Source organism: Phodopus roborovskii, unplaced genomic scaffold, assembly GCF_943737965.1.
Source record: "Phodopus roborovskii unplaced genomic scaffold, PHOROB, whole genome shotgun sequence".
Classification (NCBI taxonomy): domain Eukaryota; kingdom Metazoa; phylum Chordata; class Mammalia; order Rodentia; family Cricetidae; genus Phodopus; species Phodopus roborovskii.
Window position 1 is genome coordinate 11,413,050 of NW_026126563.1, and position 23,275 is coordinate 11,436,324.

General features: G+C 43.1%; 1 protein-coding gene across 1 annotated transcript in view; it reads right to left on the bottom strand.

Moving 5' to 3' along the window:
* Dym (dymeclin) overlaps window positions 1-23,275 on the bottom strand; it is a 233,793-nt gene that overhangs the window by 65,333 nt on the left and 145,185 nt on the right. The window contains exon 14 of the mRNA XM_051201990.1: window positions 5,426-5,528. Coding sequence (XP_051057947.1) covers window positions 5,426-5,528 — 103 coding nt within the window. The remainder of the gene's footprint in view (window positions 1-5,425; window positions 5,529-23,275) is intronic.

Genomic DNA, 23,275 nt, shown 5'->3' on the forward strand with positions numbered 1-23,275 from the left:
ACACACACACACACACACACACACAGAGGCAACCATGTGAGGTGATGAATATGCTAATTATCTTATAATGGTAAATATTTTACAGTATATATTAAACTATTCCTTGCTTACACATGAGAAGGAATGATTAAAGACTGATAATCACCAGAAGATCTGTGATCTACAGGCTATAGGCAGTATTTGGCAGAAAAGGATATGGCACAGTTTAAGTAACTCCTCAAGGACAGAGTAATTACAAAAGGGGAAACAAGTTTAGAATGTAAACCCTTGGCGGACACTCCCTCGGTGAAGGATCGAGAGGCAGCAACATGATCAGCACTGTGCACTCCCATGCTGCTGGAGACCCTGCCCAAGAAGGCCCGGCGTGAGGACAACCACAAGAAAATAGCACATGCGCACCCAGGGACAGGGACGGTCTCCAAATAACTCACTGGCGGCTCAGCAGCACCAAGCACAGGCGCAAGCAATACCGGAGACGTCAGGGGGACATGACCAACCCAGTGTGGGACCCAAGGAAAGGAGGAAGGCGCTAATATTACAATGTGTGCTTTAGTCATTTCTTAGCTCTGAGAAATTTTACATGCTCATTAAGATGTTAACAAAAGGGGAAACTGAGAAGTATGAGGAGAAACTCTAAACAAAACAAAATGAATCCATTTTGGTTTTGGGAGCCAGGAGAGGGGGGAAAAAAGCCATCATCTCTGCGCTGGCGAGCACTTCAAGATCTACACCTACAAACTTTCTCCTTCCCGGTCAGACTTCCCAGTGCTAACCATTTTAATTTCAAACATGCATGTGTAAGCCAATATAAAGTTAAAAGACCAATGTAATATAGATATTTTCATATGTGTCTCTGTAAAGGTTACATTCTCTTTTTAAGAAGCTGCAGAATAATGCAATGGGTTAGTTGTACTCTAGTGAGTGAGTTTTTAAAAATTTCATGTTGGAGGGCATGCGGTAGTGCACACTGGGAGATCAGAGGAGGATTGTGGGAGCTGGTCGTGTCCTCCCACCATGTGGGGTTCTGGGGATGGAACTCAAGTGACCAGACTTGGCAGCAAGCACCCTTCCCCACGGAGCCATCTCAGGGGAACCTAATCAGTGGTTAGTGAAGTATATTTTGCTTGTTTCCTTTTGTTCTACAGGAATGCAGAGAAACGCACAAACTTTTGTGTATCTGTGTAGTTTACTGTCTAGCAGTCCCAAACGTCCTTCAAAGTATTTACTTCTTTGGTCCCACTCCCCAAAATGCTACTTTAAAAAGTGACTTCAACCACTCAACAAGAGGGAAACCATGCCTGGTACTGGAAACCTAGCTAGTTACTCAGGGCTAGAGAAGTCTTAGAGGAGAACCTGTCACCGCCACATTACTAAATACATTCTAAACGCTTGTCCTCAGACCCACAGGTAAGTCAGTCCTCGCCCCTCATCAAGGAAACCTTGATTAGCAACAGATGGTGACATCTACAGACCACCACAGCTGATCACAATTCAGACCTGAGGGGCCTGGTCTCAGCGGATGGATCTGCCATACAACTCCCAAACCTAAGTATTCCCCAAGTAGGCCATGGTGTTGCAGGCCTGTAATCCAGCACTTGTGGGTGGAGGGACAGAGGATCAATGTCTGAAGCCAGCCTGGGCTATGCTGTGAGTTCTAAGGCCAGCCAAGGACACATAGCAAGACTCTCAAATTAAATTCAAAACACAAGGCAACAGGATCTACTTCAAGTATCAGTCCCCTTCAGAGGAGGCTGCCACAACCTCTCCCCTACTTCCAGAAAACTGTCCTTCCATTTCTCTTTGGACATCCCTCAGTTTGGTTATAGATTTATTAAAAACCCACCATTTTGTTTTACTGATGCATTTGAAATTCTTTATGTGCAGTAGTATATACTCTTCATTTTAACCATGCTAATATAATTCCAAGAGAGATGACTTGTTAAAGACTAGTATACTAGTCAATGTCACTCTCCTTCCAGTAAATAAATACATGTAAAGCCAGTGACCATGAACTTATTCCAAAAGGAACTGCTTTAAAAATGCCAATTACACTTTCATTGTTTTTGGATATACTAGTATGACCAAAATACCCGTTCAATGGTATGTGAATGGTACATTAGTCCAAGTGCAAAAGAGCAAACACTAACAAGAAATGTTAATAACACAGGAAGACCTCAGAGTTAAAATTTCCTGGTATAGGAACCAGGTCGGAATAATTCCTTGATACATTCCTGAAAACACTGAATGTTTAAAAGCAGATATACGTTGCATAAACAAATGCAAAGGACTATTGTAAGCACCGCCTCAAAGGGAGAGGCAACCTATTCAGTGTTGAGGCAGCTTGGGGCTCCATGTGGAGCACTACTGATAAGCAAGTAGGACTTCACAAAGACACATTTCAGGAACATAGCTTCGAGGTTTAGTAAGCTGAAAACCAAGAGAGCCAGGAATAAAACCGGACAAGGAGAAGCTCAACAACAACGTTCTATTTGAAGTAAAAAAGAAGAAATACTGTAACTTCCTCAAGAATCAAACTAACACACAGACCACACAGTCACGCATGAGGACATTTCATAAGCAAGCAGCACAGAAGTCACTGCTGCCCATCGAATATTACAAATAAACCCTTATGGAGACAGTGATCCAAATACTCTCGTTCCACGTCACACAGACGCGATGGGCTGGAGACTTTCAACCCAGGGCATCTCCAGCCAATGCCAGTTTGTAGAGTTGGGCTTTGCCCTTATCAGTTAACATGCACAGGGTGAGGGACACAGCTCTGTCAGTAGAGGGGTCACCTAGCATGTATGACACCCTGGGCTCATGCTTGGAACCCAGTATTCTGGAAGTAGAAGCAGGAAGTGCATCGAGTTTGAGCTACATTGGCCTAGAAACCCCATGATCCCCCCTTAAACCTCCAAATCTATTTTTTTCAGCCTTGAAAATAATAATTTCTGTGTCTATAAAGTGCATTTAATTGTGTAGGCAGAGAAATAATTATAGCATAAGGACAGTGTATTTAATTGGCAAGAATGTGAGTGTGCATATATAATAAGTCACATACTTCAATAGTTCTCCAAAATTTTGGTCCCTAGAGACATCTTTACACTTTTCAATAATCAGAGCTCTGAAAGAGCTGTTTTCACATAGATTACATACAGTGGTATTTACCATAGAACATAGAAGCACTCATTCTTTTAGCCATCACTCATCAGGCATCCTCTGGACAGAATTCATGTTCCGTATGAGAAATAGAGTAAAACAAGACTCCAGGGAGCATGAGACTCTATCCACACTGAGCTGAACCGCTCCTGCATCTGCTTGCTGGCTGTCCTGCCCCCTCCTTCCCCTAAGGACCCCACCGGGTCCCTCTAATTTCTACCTGTGTCTACTTACTGCTGGCGTGAGATGACAGATTCGAAGGCTCTCTGCAAGAGCAATGGCAAGATACTTTCTAAGGTTCTGTCCTGGACAAAGTTAGGGTTTTCGTACTTCGGATTAGCTGCACAGGACATTGCTGGAGGCAAGGAAATGGCCTCTGTGCCACTGACAGGGTCACTAGTGTGAAAAGCGTGGTCGTTGCTATCACTTTCTGGACTATGTAGGCTGTCCCACATGATTACATTGTCTGAATGGTACTGTAATATTCTTAGAAGCCGCTCAAAGCTCCTCTGTCCTTCACTCACAGAATTAAGTTGTGAAAGCCTCCCCTAGAGACATGTACACGCTAGCCACGGAGTTTTAGCTGCGCTCCCTACCCTCTACAGTCCCCAGGGTGCACTCTACAGAGGACTAGAGCACAGTTTTTGTGTTATTTCCCCTTAAGCAGCCAGGGCAGTTCCCTCATTATCTAAAACTTGATGCAAGGGTTCCCCACGAGGTGTTTAGACAAACATGGTTGTACTAAAGTACTAACACTAATATTTTTGTAACTCGCAACGTGCTTTTTATGTTGTTACTCAACTGGCTTGTGAATTATACAGTGTAATGAGTATAAACATTTTCTTAATAAACTCAGAAACCTCTACATAGACCCGGAGTGTTCTATGTGTTACAGAAAGAAGGAAAACATAGGCTTATTTCTGAGCACTTACTAAACTCTGCTAATATGGTGTCTCCAATCTGGTGCAGAAAGCACACATCTGGGACCCCAGGGCTGCAGAGACCCTTTCCTCTTCCTTCTCCAGCTTCACAAAAAAGCCGCCGGGTCCAGACCAGAACACACAACTCTGTGGCTGTTGCCAAGGATACTTAACAGGTTAAAATTCTGAGGAATATAAAAAAAAAAGGGGGGAACACATCCATTTCCTAGCTAATGATTAATATAAAAGAAAATGACAAAGATCGGTTTCAAATGTGCAAGTCACTTATCCATAATGCTTGGCAAGGGACCTGACCAATAAAATGCTGAGATATCACGAAAGAAGACCTTGTAGTGCTTATTCTTAAGGCTATACTTATTAAAAATTAGTTTTATTTTGTTCATCATTATTACTGTTGTGTGTGTAAGCACTCCACAGTGAGCTCATGGAGGTCAGGGGACAATTTTGCAGAATTATGTCTCTCCTTCCACTTTTACTGGGCTCTGGGGATTGAACTCAGGTCATCACGCTTGAGCAGCAAGCTCTCTACCTGCTAAGTCACGTTGCAGGCCCACTACTGTTACCTTAATTCACCTTTTGGATCCCTGGCATAGGGAATAATTCAGCTGCAGTATTCCTGTTCCGTTAGCTCTGGGCAAAGGCAGTTAGACTGTCAGGAAAGGTGTGAGACCAAGACTCATGTGCTCAGTGTTAGAGCGAGGGCCACAGTGGCAGGTCCCAAGTGATTCTAGGAGCAAATGCTACAGATTTACTGAAGGTTATGGATAGAGAAACCTGCTAAATAGTGACTACAAACTGGGATGTTCCATATAGAATTCAAGTTACATCACAAAATTTGTTCTACCATTACACAGTCATATTTGTGGCTGACAAGTATTAAATATGACCATTTCCTCTCAGAAATATCATTTTATAGGTTTGTGATTAATGGAAAATACTATTGGGGGACTTCAAAACTAAGTAAACACAACACTTGTTTGTGGAATAAATGACATTGAACTAATGCGTGATTTGATAATATTGTCTAAAGATAAAGTATGTACAGATGAACCAAATTCAAACTCTTCTTAAAATTAATTTATTTTGAGAAAGAGACTCTTTACTCCTGTTTTTGTGTAATTGGCTTGAGAGTTTTTGTTTTGTTTTGTTTGGACTCAACTACTAGGATCTTGATGCTTAACAATCACTGGCGAGGTTGGCTTTCTTCACCATTTTATAGATACTATGACAGGTTTTCAAGGTTTGCAAGAGCACAGAAGTACTGTTACTCACAAATCGAACAGTACAGAGAAATTTATGACAATGACGAGACAGCTACTTACGTAATCTGGGAGAGGACCATCACTGGAACTCAGGGGACCTCTCAAGGACTGGGTGGCTTGTTCCAGAGCTTTGTTGTGTTTTTTAGACAGCAAAGAAAACAAACTGAAAAACACAAAGGAAAACCCAATTACATCAAGAAAACTAAAGGTCTGACATGGGATTATATAGTTTCATAGCATGTTAGATATTCTGAAATCTGTTTTGAAGTAATTTCAGGAACAAAGCAGGTTTATTGATTGGGCAACAAAAGCATCTGGCTAGGCAGTACCTGGAGCATATAAACAATCTTTTCATGCCCATGCTAACAGCAGGATCAACAGCATTGCTTATGTAACAAAATGGAGTAAGGGGGGGGAGTGTGTTTAAATAGTAAGGGTCTCACGGAAAAAGTTTCACAGGTTAAAATTTTGTCTTAAAAACAAGAAGAATTCTCACAAGATCACTATGGGGGTGGGTGGGAGACGGACAAAAACTGGACTAGCTGGTGACAGTCTCCTTGTAACCCACTTTAAGTCCATTGGTCCCATGGATCTTAACTATCTCCACCCTTTCAAATAAATACGCTGGCTCAGTCTGCTTCTCTAGTGTACAGGACCAGACATGTAAGTTGCCATTTCTCGAGAAGCGTGATTTTAAGGGTACATTTAATGAGATTTCTACTTCTGGCTATGATGGGTTAACTGGTAGCAGATGAACTTCACCACGGTAATCAATGAAAACTTAGAGGAAACATATAAAACAACTCTTTTAGATGAAGCTGAACTATAGGATCATGATTCCTAACACAGGAGAGACTTGAGAACTTAACAGTGGTGCATTTCTGTCATTTGAACTTGTAGAGCTTCATATGAGATAGGAGGAAACTGCAAGGAAGGTCTAGAATCCGAATGTCTGGATGTACAGCGAACCGTTGAGGGAATATACAGTAAACAGATTTTGGAATTGATAATAGATTGAAGACTATAGGACATCCAACCAGCCAGTGGATAAAACTCCCTGTCTCAAGGGCATTAAGGTGAGAATGGTCACTTCAGAACAGGAATATTTCAGGGTATGTATGTATTACTGTGATCTAAGAGATATCTTAATAAAGCTATAATAAGCGGGCATTTTTTTCAAGGAATAAAGGTGATTTACATTAAATGTCAGTGGACTAAATACTCCAATCAAATGGCAGTTTATTCTTTTTAGATTGTATAGACTATCAAGACCCAATCATGCTCTTTAAGTGAAACACTTTAAATCTAAAGACAGATAAGAATTCGTAATTATGAGAAAGCTAAGATGGCCATGTTAACTACAGACACAGTAGCTAAATGACAAGTATTATTATTAGAGATAAACAGAAAATTTTATAATGATGAAAGCCAATTCAATAATACGATATAATTCCAAACGTATATGTTTAGTACTAGAGCCACAAATATTTATTTCATGTATACACACATATATGTCCTCATAGTAAATGTATATAGTCATATACCCTAATAGTAAATATACTGTACCTAAAGAATAAAGACTGTATGGGGTAGATAGAAGCTTAGAAATAAAGGCAATTCTGGTTCTATATACTTTCCATTTAGACTTGAGGTATGATCTGTAGTAGTTTTTTTAAAATTCTAAAACTGAGTGATGGTCTTTTAAATAGAACATTGACTTGAATATCAATTTTGAAAAGGCCCAAATTATTTCAGATGGATCAAGCAGGAAAATTCAAGAAGTTGAGACTACTAAACATTCTTTCTAGATTAAGTGCTTTTTTGTCTATTTGTGTGTGTGTTGGGGGGGGCGATAACCCTGGGATTGACCCAAGGATCCACACATACTGGACGGACTCTCTACCATTTTAAAAACTTCCCTCCTCTTCTCCCCTCCCAATGGTTTGCAGTGCTGGCCATTAAACCCAAGACTAGTGCACACCAGGTAACCGTTCTACCACAGGGCTGCATCCCCAGCCTTAAATTCTGACTAACGTTCCTGGCTTTTTAATGTGGGTTCTGGGATGAGACTCAGGCTCCTGACCTTGCAAGGCAAGTATATCACTGGCTGAACCATCTTTCCAGACCCACGGATACAGAGACTGAAAGAAGTTTGAGGTCAGTTCTATCATAGGAGGTGGCACAGCTCAGAGGCATGAACTGGGTGCCCCCAAAGGGAACGACAACAGATAGGTCTCAGAGGCCAGCTTGGTGCAAGAGGAGGGGCCAAGAGGAAGAACGCACGCTTCCTGTTGAAGTTGCAGAGTAGCAACGCGGGGCTGCTCTCTCAGTTCACAAAACCAGGGACCCTGAGATTCACATCCCCTCCCCTCTTTCTGTGGAAAAAGCACTTGAAATTGTTATCTTTGGAGAAGTTAGGCCAGTTTGTTTGTTTACTTTACAAAAGAATACTAGCAATCTGTTTCCCTAGTTAGGAGCACAAACAAGGGAACGAGCTACAAGCCCAACATAAGGGACTTCATTTGAGCATGATGGCGGATCTGCTGATTACGGTATCAAGTACTGAAGCACACGTCCCCAAGAAGCTGTGGCTACGCCTCCAGATGAAGACAGTTTGCGCAAGAACGGATAATGTAAGGTTCTTCAGTTCTCTCATGAATGAGACAGAGAATTCACACTTACTCCAAGTTGTTATTCTCACACAACTTAATAGGCTTCCCCCTCACACTTTATAGCTACTGCTTGCAAAATCTTGTGTGCGCTTTTTAAAAAACTCTAATTTTGGCTTTCATTTAGCATTTTTAAGGCAAAATGACCTAACTTTGTATGAGAATGACTTGCAAATTGCAGAGTGAGAAAAGTAACTTCTGCTGAAGCTATGCATTCCAAGTGCTCAGCACTGGCTTCGTGCTGGTTAAAGTGGCAGGTACGGCTACACACACAGGAGAAGCTGATCACAAAGGTCAGAGGCGCTGGCCCTCAGGGTGACCAATATTCAGGCAGAGGGGCCTAACTCTGAAAACACGCCTTTAAAGTTAGAGAAAGATTAGCTTTTCTTTAAGTATGACAATATCCTCTGTAAAGCGGACATTCAGCGAAGAACTGAAAACATGGATCTAGAAGAGCATGGGTAAACAAGCTGGGGTACCGACACCATGAGAATCTCGGCAGTGATTTAAAACATCTAACGCTGCAGGCATTAATATGGACAAACCGCAAAACACTGCTAAGCTAAAGTAAAGGTGCTATTATTTACTCTTTAAAGTACAGAATAGTACATATATTTTACAAAGACAATGTGAATAATATGAAATATACATTGGATGGCAGATCTTTCATATAGGATAGCCAGTTTTATGAGGAGGGGAGAGAATGAGCCCAGTGAGAAAGGAATAGTCGGGGATCTGATGCTCTCTCTTGTGTACACAAGTGCACACACACGCACACACAAACACGCACACACCCATCACATCACACACACACACACACCCATCACACACACACATCAGATATACAAACACACACACACCCATCACATCACACATACCCATCACATCAGACACACACACACATCACACACACACATCACATCAGATATACAAACACGCACACACTCATCACACACACATCACATCAGACACACACACACACATTCTTTTGGTGACATTGGACACACACAGAGGGCACTGCTCTGTGCTCTTTGGGAGAAGGAGGCTGGAACACTGCACACTTAAAGTCTGATAAGAAAGAACATGTTATCCTGAGGAGACCGGCAGCCCTGCCGGGAGAGAGCATTGCACAAGAGAAGGCAGCGTGTAAATAAAAATGTGTGGTCAGTCCAAACTGGGACATGCTGAGAAGACCACAGGCTGGCGCAAGCGCTGTGGCTGAGGGTGCACAGATGGCGGGAGATGAGACCAGAATGGAGACAGTTTGAAGACAGACTGTGAAGGGACGCTCATGGCACATAAGCAACCCTGAGCTCTGTTCTATACAGCCGAGAAGCTCGTGCAAAATGCTGAAAGGGATGTGGTCCCAGGCCAGGGAGCTCAAGTCTAAAGGGGTACTTTCTGATGCAGAGCATACTCTGCTGAGTGCTCCGGGGGCACAGGGGAAGATTAGTACATCCCACAGAGGGACCCGACTCCGCTGTGGCCTTAACAGTAAAGAGAATGAAGAGCAATTTGGCAAGGTGAAACAGTATGCAGATCATGTATTGAGAGACTGCACCGCTGTACGAGACTGGAGAAAATCCACGGGGCTGAGATGGGGCAAGAGGAAGCTAGCAAGGGCAACAGGAAGTGAGAACGGCAGCCACTGCCCACCATCTTCTTGGAAGGCAGGAGTGTCCTGGGATCACTGCCGGACAACAGGAACACACTTCTAGGGTGATGCCTGAAAGGTGCCTTGAGTGACAAATATAGTTGGCCAGCAAGCTGGGAAGCAAGATGGCAACTAGACAAAGAGAGAGATCCAAATGAGAGGCAGCACAGCCCAGCCCCACACATGGGGAGTGCTGGGTGCACGGAGACACAGCGGTTCACACAGCGCCTCTTACTGAGCACAGACCTTGGGTCTCACCCTGAGAGCCAGAGCTGTCCACCGCAGCGGGACATCAGTAAGAGACAGAGACAGAAGGCAAGCATTGTGGGGAGTGGGTGGGTAACAGCTCTTCCTTATGTACCTCTGCCCACACTGGGTTGCCTAGACCCTTCCCCTTTATGGTGGCCATAGTGTCCCCATCATGGAATCCCAGGATACAGAAGAAATATCTGAAAAGCACTGACTGACCAAAGAGGACAAGAGAATACAGGGAGACTTGAAGACAAAGCAATTAGCAACAGCAGCAGCCTTGATGTATGAGTACACACCCATCACATAATCTGGGAGGTGGGAATTGCTGCCATCCATGTGCTCCCCCCCCATTTTAAAGAGAAGACATGCTGAAGCAATCTCCCTAGGCACATAGCTACTAAGTGGCAGAGGCAGGAGTCAAATGCAGGAAGGCTGGTTCCTGCACCCACATGGTTAACAATGAACGATTCTGCCTGGAGAACTCTTCTGGAGACAAACCACGAGGGGATAATGTTGGGAGGATAGTGAGAGGACTTGGTGGGCAGCGGGGGTGGGCGTGGGGTGGGGTGGGGGGGGGCGGACCTAAACCAGGAGCAATCACAAATGTACGTGGCAATGGCACATAGGACAGACCTCGGGGAACAAGTAAGACTAAAACCATACGCAAGCAAAGGAAGCCAGTTCTGTCACCAAGTGACAGAAGCAGGAACCCGGGAAGGAGTCATTTCAGGGATGCCAGAGGGTGTCAAATGGTTAAGGAATGCAACAAAGACCCTGGATTTGGTGTGAGGAAACAGACCAGATATGGCCTTCCCACTTCTAGAAGGGACGAGAAGCAAGAACTGAGCCGCACAAGTCCTGACCTAAGGTGTAGCCCCAGAAGCACGGGTTCCCACCCTCAGGACAAGATGCCTTGCTCCCTGCCGCTGACCAAAACTCCTCCTCTGCTCACCTGGCACCAAAATCTGCTTTTACGTACTCACTTTTAAAGAGCTTTATGAAGGAATAACCTATGTGTGTAACACAATGAAGTTTGAAAAGTGTAACCATTCACACAACCCATCATTATAATCAAGATGGAGAGCTTTCCTATTTCTCTGGGCCTCTCATGATTGGTCTCTCCCTGTAACGGAGCCCATCTCCCTCCAGGCAGCTACTGAAGTATTTTCTGCCTCTTCAAGGATCTCACACAAGCAGAACAGACCATACTCACTCTCCCAGTCTGCCTCTCTGACTCAGCACCGCGCTTTCCACGTTGCTGCACGGTTTATGTATCCATAATCCAGCCTTTGTAATGCTCACTTGTTATCCCTTATGTGGACGTACCTCAATTTTTCTACTTACTGGTTGCTTCCGGGACTGGAATACCATAAACGAGGCCGCTATACTTGGGCTGAACACCTGCTTTCCTACCTCCTGAGGAGATGCCCAGAGGGCTGCTGGGCTTTCTAGCATTTGCCTAACTCTGTGCCATGCTGCCAACTGTCTGGTCTTCCTGCTCAGTGTGTCGCTTGGTATTTCAGTCTTTTTCATTTTGGTGTTCCAGGGGGTGAAGAACACTTTCCCTGCGAGGAATTTTTTTGGGCTGTACGTTTTCCCTAAAGAAGCTACCCAATCTGCACCCTAAACAATGAATTGCTTTTCTTAAGTTGTAAGAGGTTTGATTTTATATACTTTTAGGTATAAATCAATATATATAGTACATATTATATATTACACACAACACATATTAAACACACACACACACTACATATGCAATTACATAACTCTGGCTGACCTGGAACTTACTATGTAGACCAGGCTGGTATCGAACTCACAGAGCTCTCCCTGCCTCTGCCTCCCAAGTGTTGGAATACACTACCACACTGACTTTAACAACTGGTAACAAGAATGGTTTGTATTTTTTGTCTTAACCACCCCCAAAAACCTGTAAAACCCTCTAATCCCCAAATCCTGAAGCCTTTCCTCTACAGTTTCTCCTTCAAGTTTCATAGTTCTAACTCCTGTGTTTACGTCTATGACCCATTTGCACTAATGTGTGGCATGAAGCAAGAACCAAGCAAGGTCTGTTTGCTTTGCAGGGTGGAGTAGAATATGGGTATCTAATTGCTTTGGCACTAAACGGCGATGTAGATGTATGTATGTGTGTGTGTGTGTGTGTGTGTGTGTGTGTGTATATATATATATATACATATACATATATATATATATATATATATATATATATATATATATATATATATCTGTGTCCTAGAATTATGTCCTCACCCTGGCTGAAATGGCACTGACTGCAGATGCACCCATCTGTTTCTGAACTCCCGCCTACCGTTGTGCGAGTGTCTTGTACACTAATGCTGCACACTCCCGACAACAGCCCCACAGCAAACCTGCAAGCAGGCATGGGGAGTCCTCCAATCTCTGCTTTCTTTGTCAAAATGGCTTCTTTGTTATTTCCTTGCAAATTTTATCACCAACCTGCTGGTTACTAGTAATCAATCAATAAATCATGATTAACACTGCACTGCTGACTTCAGGGTCTTACCATGGTTCACAGCTCTGAATTCCCAAGGAAGCAATCACCCTGCCTTTCACAATATTTTATACTTTTATTTTATAGGTCTTGTATGTTTATAGTAAATGCACACACGAGCACTCATGCACACACACACACACACACACACACACACACACCTACCTGCTCAGTTGACCAGGTGGGCTACAAACTCCTGGGTTCAATCAATGTTTCCAAGGGGGAAGTTTAGGTGTGTGCCACCACACCCAGCTAACCTCACTTATTAAGTCTAGTACACATTCTGGAGATTCATTAGAATCGTTTAAGAGTTTATTTTTATTTTACATTCATGAGTGTTTTGCCTGCATGTGTGTTAAGGGCACCACAACATGTGGTGTCTGTGAAGGCCAAAGAGGACAGTGGGTCCTAGAACTGGAATTGTGAGCTGCAGTGAAAGACCCGCAGAGCGCGGACCTTCACGCTCCCACTCAGGAAAGGCGCCCCTCCCCCACTCACTCACGAGAAGCGGTCTTGATGTAAAAGCATGAGGTCTTTTATATTCCAAGTGCACTGGGGTCCACAGTCATGCGCCACGCAGGGGTAGAGGACTGAGGACCACGAGGGCAGAAGTAGGGTTACAACAAAGCTCATGCATCTTAAACCAATCACCTCATAGCATCCAGAGCCCACGCAGTGCAGACCAATCAATTTAAACCATTCAAGCCCGTGCTTTATAGACCAATCAGTTTCTTATAGCCCCGAGGAGGTTTGCATTCTCACAGGTCCCTGGGTGGGGGGACAAAGCTCAGGTACTCACAGGTCCTGTCCTAAATAGCAAAGAATGTGACCCTTTGCCTAGTTGCTGGCTGAGGGCAGGGTCTGGAATTAAAGGGTTAAACTTCTAGCTCCCTGGGGTCATTGGAGAGTTAGGCTGTATTTTCCATCCTTAACACCATATGGGTGCTGAGAAGGACACCTGGGTCTTCTGGGAGAGCAGCATCGAGCCATCTCTCCAGCCCCTCATTAGGATAGGGTTGTAAAAACATGTTCAGTGCCAATAATGGGGAGTTAAGGGAATTAAAAGTGTTTCACATTTAAAATTCACACCTTGAATTTTTAAAATTTCTTTCTCTTGACAGGACACTGGATAGGAAGATGCTGGGTGAGTGTGAGAACGGACACTCCCTTTTTTGAAAAGGCATGTAGGAGCTGAATACAATAATGGTGTCATGGCGGCACATGCATGTCACCACCATGACCTTCTGCGTTCCTCCTGCTCCGGTTGCTCCCCTTCCTCTCCCCAAACAGTCCCTTTCTATTTTCATGTCTCTTCCGATGTTTGATGTCACGTTATGATTTCTAATCGCATCTGCTTTCTTGCAAAGGACACAAGCAATGCATTCTTCTTTGGAGCTGGGTAATACTTTATTGTGTACAGATATGCACCATACTTTCTATTTGTTTGTTTTTGAGACAGGCTTTCTCTGTGTGGCCCTGGCTGTCCCGAAACTCCTCTGTAGAGCAGGCTGGCCTTGAACCCACAGAGATCCGCCTGCCTCTGCCTCCCAAGTGCTGGGATTAAAGGTGTGTGCCACCACCTGGCCTTATGCCATACTTTTATCCATTCATTTGTTGGCGGATACTTAGGCTGATTCCATAACTTGGTTATTATGAATAGTCCTGTACTAATCAGGTGTGCAGGCATTTCTACTGCGTGCTGACTCCCAGATTCCGTTGGTTACGTACTTGGGAGTTCTACTTGTAGTTTTTGTTCTGTTTTGTGATTTCTATAGTGGACGGATCAATTTCCATTTCTACCAACAGTGCATATGGATTCCTTTCCCCTGATGCTCTTGCCATAATTTGTTGCTATTTGTCCTGATTGGTGTAGTTTTGATTTGCCTTTCTTGGATGGCTAGGATGCTGATCATTTATTTCTTCCATCCATTTCTTGGCCATTTGTACTCAAGAACCTATCTGTCTGCTTCCTTCACTGCACTTACTGATCGGATGGCCTGGGTTTTTTAGTGTTTGACTTTTCTTTACACATCCTAGCTCTGAAGCCCCCATCTGACACATAACTGGCACAGACATTCCATTCTGAATGTCATGTAATTCCATTTTTCAATTTGAATTACTTCCTGTATTACCAGAGTCCCTTTTAATTTTTATTTGATTTGAGACTTGTAAAAAGGACTTTTGACTATTCCTTAGCATTTTGAAAAGATTTTTTTTTTTTTTTTTTTTTTTTTTTTGTATGTTGTTTGTACCTGGCTACTTTGCTCAAAGTGTGAGTCAGATCTAAGAGCGCTGTGGTGATGTCTTTAGAGTCTTTCAAGTATAACATCATGTCAAAACAGATATCCTTAGCGCTTTAGTGAGTTTAGGGGAAACACCTATTAAATCTATTAAATATGATCTTGGTGGTAAGATTCTATTTTTCTTTTTAAAGCCAACCTGGAGCAAGCTATGTAGACCAGGCTGGCCTTGAACTCACAGAGGTTTGCCTGCTCTGCCTGTCCCGTGCTGAGATTAAAGGTGTGTGCCACCACACCTGGCCCAGTAATATGATTTCCAGAGATATCCCTTATCAAGCTGAAGAGTCCCTTACTGCTTGTTATCTAAAGTTCTTTCTTTCTATGCTAAATGGTTTTGAATTGTGCTGCTTATTCCTCTGTATTTATGGAGATAACTCAGTTTTCATTTATGCTAGGTATTTTTTTTTCTTGTTTTTTTTTTTTTTTTTTTTTTTTTTCCCCAGGGGATGCTAGGCTCGAACCACAGGCCCTGGGCACGCTAGGCGAGTGCTCTGCTACTGAGCTGCATCTTCAGTCCTTGAAGCAGTGGCTTGTACTTACTGATTATAATAAACTGTTGACCAACTTTATGTTCCTAGATTGGATCCTTTTCATCTGATGATGATGATAATGATGTGGATAAATAGAACAAAGGTAATTAGTACTTACTGAGAATATACTCTGTGCAAACCTGTTTCTTATTTTCTCTTTTTGTTAAGTAAATCAATAAATAGCTGTCTGGTAGAGAGCACATCACTATTGCCATCCCACACTCTACTCAGAGACTAAGGCACCACAAAGTTGTGCAAAGAGCAAGGTCAATTACGGCACAGGGGTCAGAAAACAAAACAGGAAACCTCAGCACTTCTGGTAGGTGTCTTAAACGCAAATATTTCTCACGGTAACCAGAAGAGCACAATGTGTGGGCAAGAGATGTGACTGTTACAGAATAATCTTTTTGTACACTGTGACGATGAGTGTTCACCAAGGCTCCTTCTGACAGGTTTAATATTGAGGCAGGAGGTAGGCAGGACAGCAAGACACAGGCGACACTGGGAAGAAAAAGGGTGAAGTCCCGGGGGGCAGATGCAGAGAGAAGATGGACATGCCATGTTGAAAGAAGGTACCTCCACATGGCAGAGGCTAGATAAGAAATACGGCTTAATTTAAGATGTAAGAGACAGCTAGTAACAAGCCTGAGTTATTGGTCAAACATTTATAATTAATAAAAAGTCTCTGAATGGTTACTCGGGAACAGCTGCAGGGACACAGAGGAACTCCGCCTACTTGTGCCCATCACAACCATGACTGGATCCCACCCACTGGGACTGGATGTATATCGTTCCACACTCACCACCACGAGGAGGACCCAATAACCCATTTCCTTCAAATACCTTTCTAAAGGGGATATGATGTACAACACCTACTGAGTAACGTTCCTGTCCAACAGCATACCCTGAACTGCAACCACAGAATTCAACCACCTGCTCTCAAACAACACATCCCAGTGAGATTTTCAGACGGCAGCTTAGTGTTGACTATGACCTGCATTCTCTAACACACAATCAAAGCCTGAGACACCAAAGCACAAGCCACTGGCCACACATAACTGAACAAAGTTTGTGTTTTGTTTCGAAGTGCTGAAACTCGGGACTTTCTTTCTCTAAGTTACAGGGAGCTAAAACTCAAACAGTGGAGATAGAAGCAAAGTGGAAGGGTGACTAACAACTTTTAAAATAATGTTACATAATTACTATAATTATTCCTGGTAAAATTTGTTGAGAAAAAATGGGTAAAATTCAGGATCTGTCAATACATGATCTGGTAATTGTATTACCAAAACTGTGAGTGAGCAAAACCGACTCTATCATTAGCGACAATCACTGCCACCCCTCACAAAGGCATCCCTGTACATTTCTTCCACGAGTTTTGAACGTCAAAGTAATCTGGTGAAAAAAATATTTAAGTAGATGTAATGTGAAAAGGTTTTTAAAAGCAAATTTCCCTGATTTTGATTAAATTTTCTGACATGTTATTTATCAGAATAGCTAAATTTAACATCGGTAGGCTGATTCATTTCAAAGATCTTTATTCCCAATTTTAGCTTATACTTATACCTATTTAATGGGTAGTATACTTTAAAAATACATATCTCATATAAATTTAACTATAATGAAAGTCTTCAAATGTTTTACAATTAGCATACATTTCTTAGCATTATAGTATCTGCCCTTCTTGATTAGGAAAAAATATGTTCTACAAGGAGAGGTAATTGATTATCCGACATGAAAGAATTTAGGTTGTCTTTTTTTCTGTCACATTTTCTTAGTCTCTTGAGAAAACCACAAAATCAGCAGGTAGGTAGCACACTGATTCAGTTTTTTTTTTTTTTTTTTTTTTTAATCCCATAGTACACGTCACTAATTTATGGCAGCAACTAGAACTGAAATAATATTTAATGAGGAAATCCACCTGGAAAGAGGCGCTACCTCACAGTGAGCATGAGATGGAGCAGAGTGGCGGCTGAGGGAGGTCAGAAGGTGCTTCCTAAGTGTGAAGGCATTTCCTCTCCGGGGAACCTCCGAATACAGCCTTTACTCTGAGTTTACAGGACAGTCACAGGAAGGAGGACTGTGGGAAAGCTCAGGGACCACCACAGGCTGACACCTACGTCATGCACAAAAATTACGGGAAAGGTATTTTCTAGATGTCCTGGATCCCAACCAGAACTTGGGGATATCTGTGCCTGGCACCTGATTAACTCAGCTATAATAGTACCTTTGGCCGGTAGCCTTTGTGAGGGTAGAAGAAAAAGGAAGTTTGAGTTGAATTAGAGGCGCCTGCTGATAAATTCTTTTATTTTAAATTTAAAACCCAGTAACATGTGAAGGTCAGAAAATGACCCTGCAGAATCCATTCTCTCCCTCCTCCTTCCTGTGGGATCTGGGGGTCAGCTCACCAGGCTTGATACATGAGTGCTTTTACTCCCTAAGTCATCTTGCTGGCACTGGGAGATTCTTTTCCAATTCTTGCTGGTGCATTACCATTAGAAAAGAAAATCAGATCTGTGAAAACTTTCTATATTTATATCTGCTTCTTTTGAGCCTTGCTGTAATGAATTACTAACTTATGCTTGTTGTGCACATACATGCTTCTTGCACATTTGCCCCATTTCTGTGAAAACTGTTCAAGGGTGCACATGCCCATTCTCCCTTTCCTCTCGCTTCTGCTATCTGCCATGTCTCTTTCACCAATGGCTGCAGGGTTATTATTACAGGTCATTTAAGGAAAAAAAAATCTTCTGATTATATTCATGTATAAAATACCCTGTGAGTTAAAGTTTAGACAGACTTTTCATAGAAACCTCAAAACCAACTGTATTCACAGTAACTTCATAGGAAATCCGCCTCGACTATGACTCACTGTGAAATACAGGAGCAGCCTCTTTCCCGCCTCCTTCGACAACCCAAACCACAAAGCAAGATCTCCACGCCCAAAAAGACCAAAGCCTGAAACAAAGCTATCCATCTAAGCCCTTGTCTTCACTGAGTCTCGGTAGTTCGGTTTCACTCATTCCCAGCAAGCTCATTTAGCACTGCCTTCAGTGAAGGAGGGGGATCAGAGTGGGGGCCTGTGGCAGTGGCAGTGGCAGACTTTGAGAATGGAGCCAGGAGATGGGAGTGGGAACAGACACAAATAACTCCCTGCGGGATGGGATGGAGAAGACTCAGCAGGGCAAGGCCGGCACTCACCAAACCCCCAAGCCTGCAGCGAGCGCAGCAAGCCTCTATTCAAAATGCCTTCAAAACATTGTTGAGGCAGTACATTAGTGGGCACACTTCTGCTATCTCTGCAGCTCCCAATGAGGTGCCTGTGTTTTCAAACAGCAGAGCTGGCACCAGCACACTGAATACTTACCATGCGACACACTACAGATCTTCAATAAAATACACTTAGCAATCATACACCATAGTGACCCGTGTGTGTGGGGGGGAAAATCATTAAAATACAGCTCATTACCACAACTCTCAATAAAGACAGGATTTGATCAATAAATTCAAGAATGTTACCATCTCTAGACAAAGTCGCAGCTGAGCTCATGCTGCAGACAGCGCAAAACAACCGCCTGTTCTAAGAAGGATGGTTAGCTCGTTTCTAGCCCCTCAGTCCCATCCCTCAGGGCTCAAGCTGTGCAGACAAACCCAGGCACTGTGCTCCTTCTACTGGCTCTGAGGCTAAGGATAACCCCAGTCATGGGAGAGTTGCTATGCAAACTCATTAGAACACACTGGAAGGAACTAGTTTCCTCTATTTGGGGTTTTAAAGGTGTAAACCAGTTAGTTCCTCCTTCATGTCTAAGGAACAGACAGGTAACATAATATGACTGAAGTAACGATATTCTCAGAGACAGAACAGCTGGCCTTTGACGCATAGCACAATGTATGAGCTTTCTTACGTGTTCCCTAAAACCCGAGGCTTACTATTTTTTGTATCAAACACAGATTGTTTACTGTCCTAGTTATGACTAATAAGGAGTCAGTAGTGGATAGTGCCCAATTCAAGGAGGTGATCGGACAGTTTCCCCATTCAGCAAATACTTAACATTTCTCCTAATATCTATCAACTATTTGTTTAAAATCCATGACACAGTTTGTGGCTTGCATCCATGGTCACCCTATAATGGCTTCAAGTCAGTGAGTAAAATGTGGTCATTTTGCTGTCATTGTCAATAACGAAGGCCACTGGGGGAGGAGAAAAGCAGGATGATAGGGTGGCCATCTATACAATGACTCTCACTCAACAAGTACAGGCTGGGACTTGCATGACATCACCATCTAGAGTATCTATAGGGCTGGGTGATTAGTCCCAGCACTCAAGAGGCAGAGGCAGGAAGATTTCTGGGAGTTTCAAGCCAGACTGGTCTACAAAGTGAGTTCCAAGACAGCAAGACAGCAAGAAGCCCTGTTGTAAGGAGTACGGTTTTTCCTCCCGCCGCCGGTCTTGTCCCGCCGCCGCGCCATCCCCAATGAACACACAGAGACTCTGTATTTGATATAATTCTGTTGGCCAGGTACTAGTTTCTTATCGGCTAGCTCTGTCTTAATTAACCCATGCTGATCTATGTATTTCTCTTACCGGGGAGCTGGCCAGAATTCTGCTTTCTTCTGACTCTCCATCTTGGCTCTCCTTCCTACTTCCTCCTCCTCCTTGTCTCCTAGTCCCTCCTATTTTCCTTTCTTATTGGCCAACGGTGCTTTATTCATTAACCAGTATGAGAAACATGTACAGAATGACATCTCCCATCACCCCGTGTTTAAAAACAAAAACAAAGACAAAGAGTATTGAGAGGGCTCAGGTTCAGTGGGTAAAGACTAGGAATTTAATCCTCAGAAGCCACACAGCAGGAGGGAACTGACTCCCTCCCACAAGGTGTCTTCAGATCTCCATACATGTGCCATGGCACTCACACACATGCACAATAAACACATAACATTTTATGTAGAAGTGTAATCTACAAGGTAGACATTTTGTCTCTGCTTCACAAAGAAGAGCTGAGGGACACCTCTACTATTTCCTCTGACCCCAACTGTTTGTTATTTTGTTCACTCTTATTTGAGAGAGACGCTAACTGCAAATTACACTCTCTAACAGTACTAAAACCCCCAAAGGAAAGCTTTGGGCAAAAGATTCCAAGGAGAAAGCTCTTTTAATTTCTTGCTTATGCTAGAGTGGAAAGGGTTAATCTTTATTTCCAGTAGTGTAAGCTACATGCATTATACCATGAACTTTCATCAACCCACTTAGTTACACTGCATAAAAGTAATCTGGTTTTGGACAATTGGTAGCATACTACTAGCCTGATAAGAATACTATTTAGACAGACACAAACAGTCTGGGATTACAAAATCTAATCTGTTCAGACTAAAAGTAAATATTTATTCAGCTAGAATATACACGTCTATCTTTGCAAGAAAGAAACAGTTGTTTTTCAATGAAAGATATAAATTGTTATCTCAAACATGTACAATTTTTATTCAACATGAAGGTTAAACTTTATGTTCATTTTGAATCTGGAGGTGATTAGCTGTTACTTCCAGGGGAAGGAATTCTGGAAAAGGATTTAAAACAGAGAACAGTGTTGAAAGAAACATCTTCTCCATTGACTACCAGTAAACAGCAACTGCCAACTTCCCAGAAGCGAGAAGGCAGCCTACAACAAATCAGTCTTTTCTAGTTTGCCTTTATTGCTGTGATAAACACTACAACAAAAGCAACTTGGGGAGAAAAGGGTTTATTTGGTTTACATGTCCCAATCCCACTCCATTGCTGAGTCAGGGCAGGAACTCAAGCAGGAGCAGAGACAAGAGACAGAGAGGACAATGGCTCACTGGCTCACTCTCTCCATGGCTTACTTAGGACTTCCTCACCAGGGATGGCACCATCTATAGTGAGCTGAGTTCTCAGACAAAACTCAGTAAACCCCACAGACTTGCCTACAGGGAATCTGGTGGCAGAAACCCCCTAATTAAAGTTCCCCTGCCTGGATGACTCTATGTCAAGTTGACAAAACACCAAACCAGAACACTGGCTTTGAGACATGTAGGGTTGGAGCATGGCTCAGCAGTTAAGAACACTCGTTCTTGCAGAGACCCTGGGTTCAGTTCCCAGTACCTACATGGTGGCTCACAATCATGTGAGCCGCCTTCTGACCTCCATGGACATAAAGCCCTTAGGTGGTGCATGCAGGCAAAAATATTCATATATGTAAGCTAAAAATATGAGTATGAGAAAGAGAGGGAGGCAGAGAAAGAGAGACAGGGAAAGAGAGAGGGGGAGGAAGGGAGGGAGAGAGAGCACAATTAAATAACATAATAAACGAAACTGTGTTCTATGGCACACACTTGTGGACGGACATTAACGCTTTTAAACTAAAATTTAAGATAAAAACCAGCATGTAGTAAGGGTTTTCAGGCACACTAGAAGCCACACAATCATTCTCATACCTACTAGTAGCCCTGTGGACTGGGACATGCCACTTTTCTGAGACTTGGTTTCCTTACATGCAGTGAGGGTTACTAATGGTAGATTCTGGGTAAGATTGCTGTGATGGCTAAAACGACCAAGTGTGAAAAACCTCAACAGCGAGTTTCTGGGCAAGGTTGGTACACACTGGCTCATTCCAGACAGCAGTGATGTGGGCCATAGGCTACCAACTACTCCAACTCTTGCAAATTTATTTTATTAGATTTTAAAAATTAATACATTGTGTATACATGCGTGGGTGCATGTCATGTGGGTGTATATGAAGATGTCAGAGACAACCCATGCAAGTCTGTTCTCTCCATCTACCCCATGGATCCTGGAGACAGAGCTCAGAGTGTGGGCTTGGGGACATGTGCCCTTGTCTGCTGAGACAACTCAACAGCCCTTGTCATATAAATCTCATCTATTTTAATACAATGGAAGCCACACACAGCCCTTCTTTGGGCCATGGACTACAGGCATACAGTTTCTGTTTTAGAGACTCATATCATAAATATATGAAAGTGATTGCAATCAAGCTTGTTCAGAATTTTATTGGATGAGAGAGAGAGAGAGAGAGAGAGAGAGAGAGAGAGAGAGAGATGCACTTTGGGAGGAAAAGTCAAGGATAGAGGCTAAGATGATTTTATAAGAGAAACCCACAGCAGAAAGTATGTTTCTCAAGAATACCGCAGCTTTAATGTTGAATACTACACTTACATGTCAATTTTGATTGTGGCTCCCCAGTTCTATAAGAGACAAACCAACCGGCTTACAACAGAATTAGAGTTTCCACGAGAGAACGTTCACAGTGCAGGCTACACAATTACTCATGTACACTTCTGGCTAGGGGGGTATTATTTTTGTTGAACTTTTCAAGGGGCTTGGGTTTGTTGATTTCCTCCTCTGCCGTCTTTTCCCCTCTACACCACTCACTAAGTTCTAGTCTTTACTACCAGCTTCACCTTATTTGGGCCTTTATTTGCTTTTTCTACTTTTTAAAGATTTTGAGGACACTGATTCAAGGCCTACTTTCTACCTTATCTTAGTGGTTTTCTACAACACTTGGTACATAGTATTTTAATTTGATTTACATGACCCTTTATGGTTATCTGCTACATGATCCTCGTGAGCTGATCCTCTGCCCTGGTCTGTGGTCCTATTTTGGAAGTCCTGGATCTGGGAGTGAGGCCCGGCTGGAGGAAGCAGGGGCTTGCCTTTGAGGGTCATCCTGTCCCCTGGCCCTGGTCTTACTCTGTCTTCCCGAACACACCCTCCTCTAGCACCTCGGCTAGGATGATGCTCTGCCCCACCCACATTCAGACTCTGAGTCACAATAACCCCCTCCTCCTTGAAGTTGTTTAGGTTAGCTGTTCTGTCCCTCACACAGCCAGTGACACAGGCTGGCTAGGCACGGCTTATCCAGAGGCGTGCTGCTTCTGCCGTTTCATGTTCAAGTGTTTCAGAGCGTTCCAGAGGTCTGGTTTCTGGCTTGCTATAACT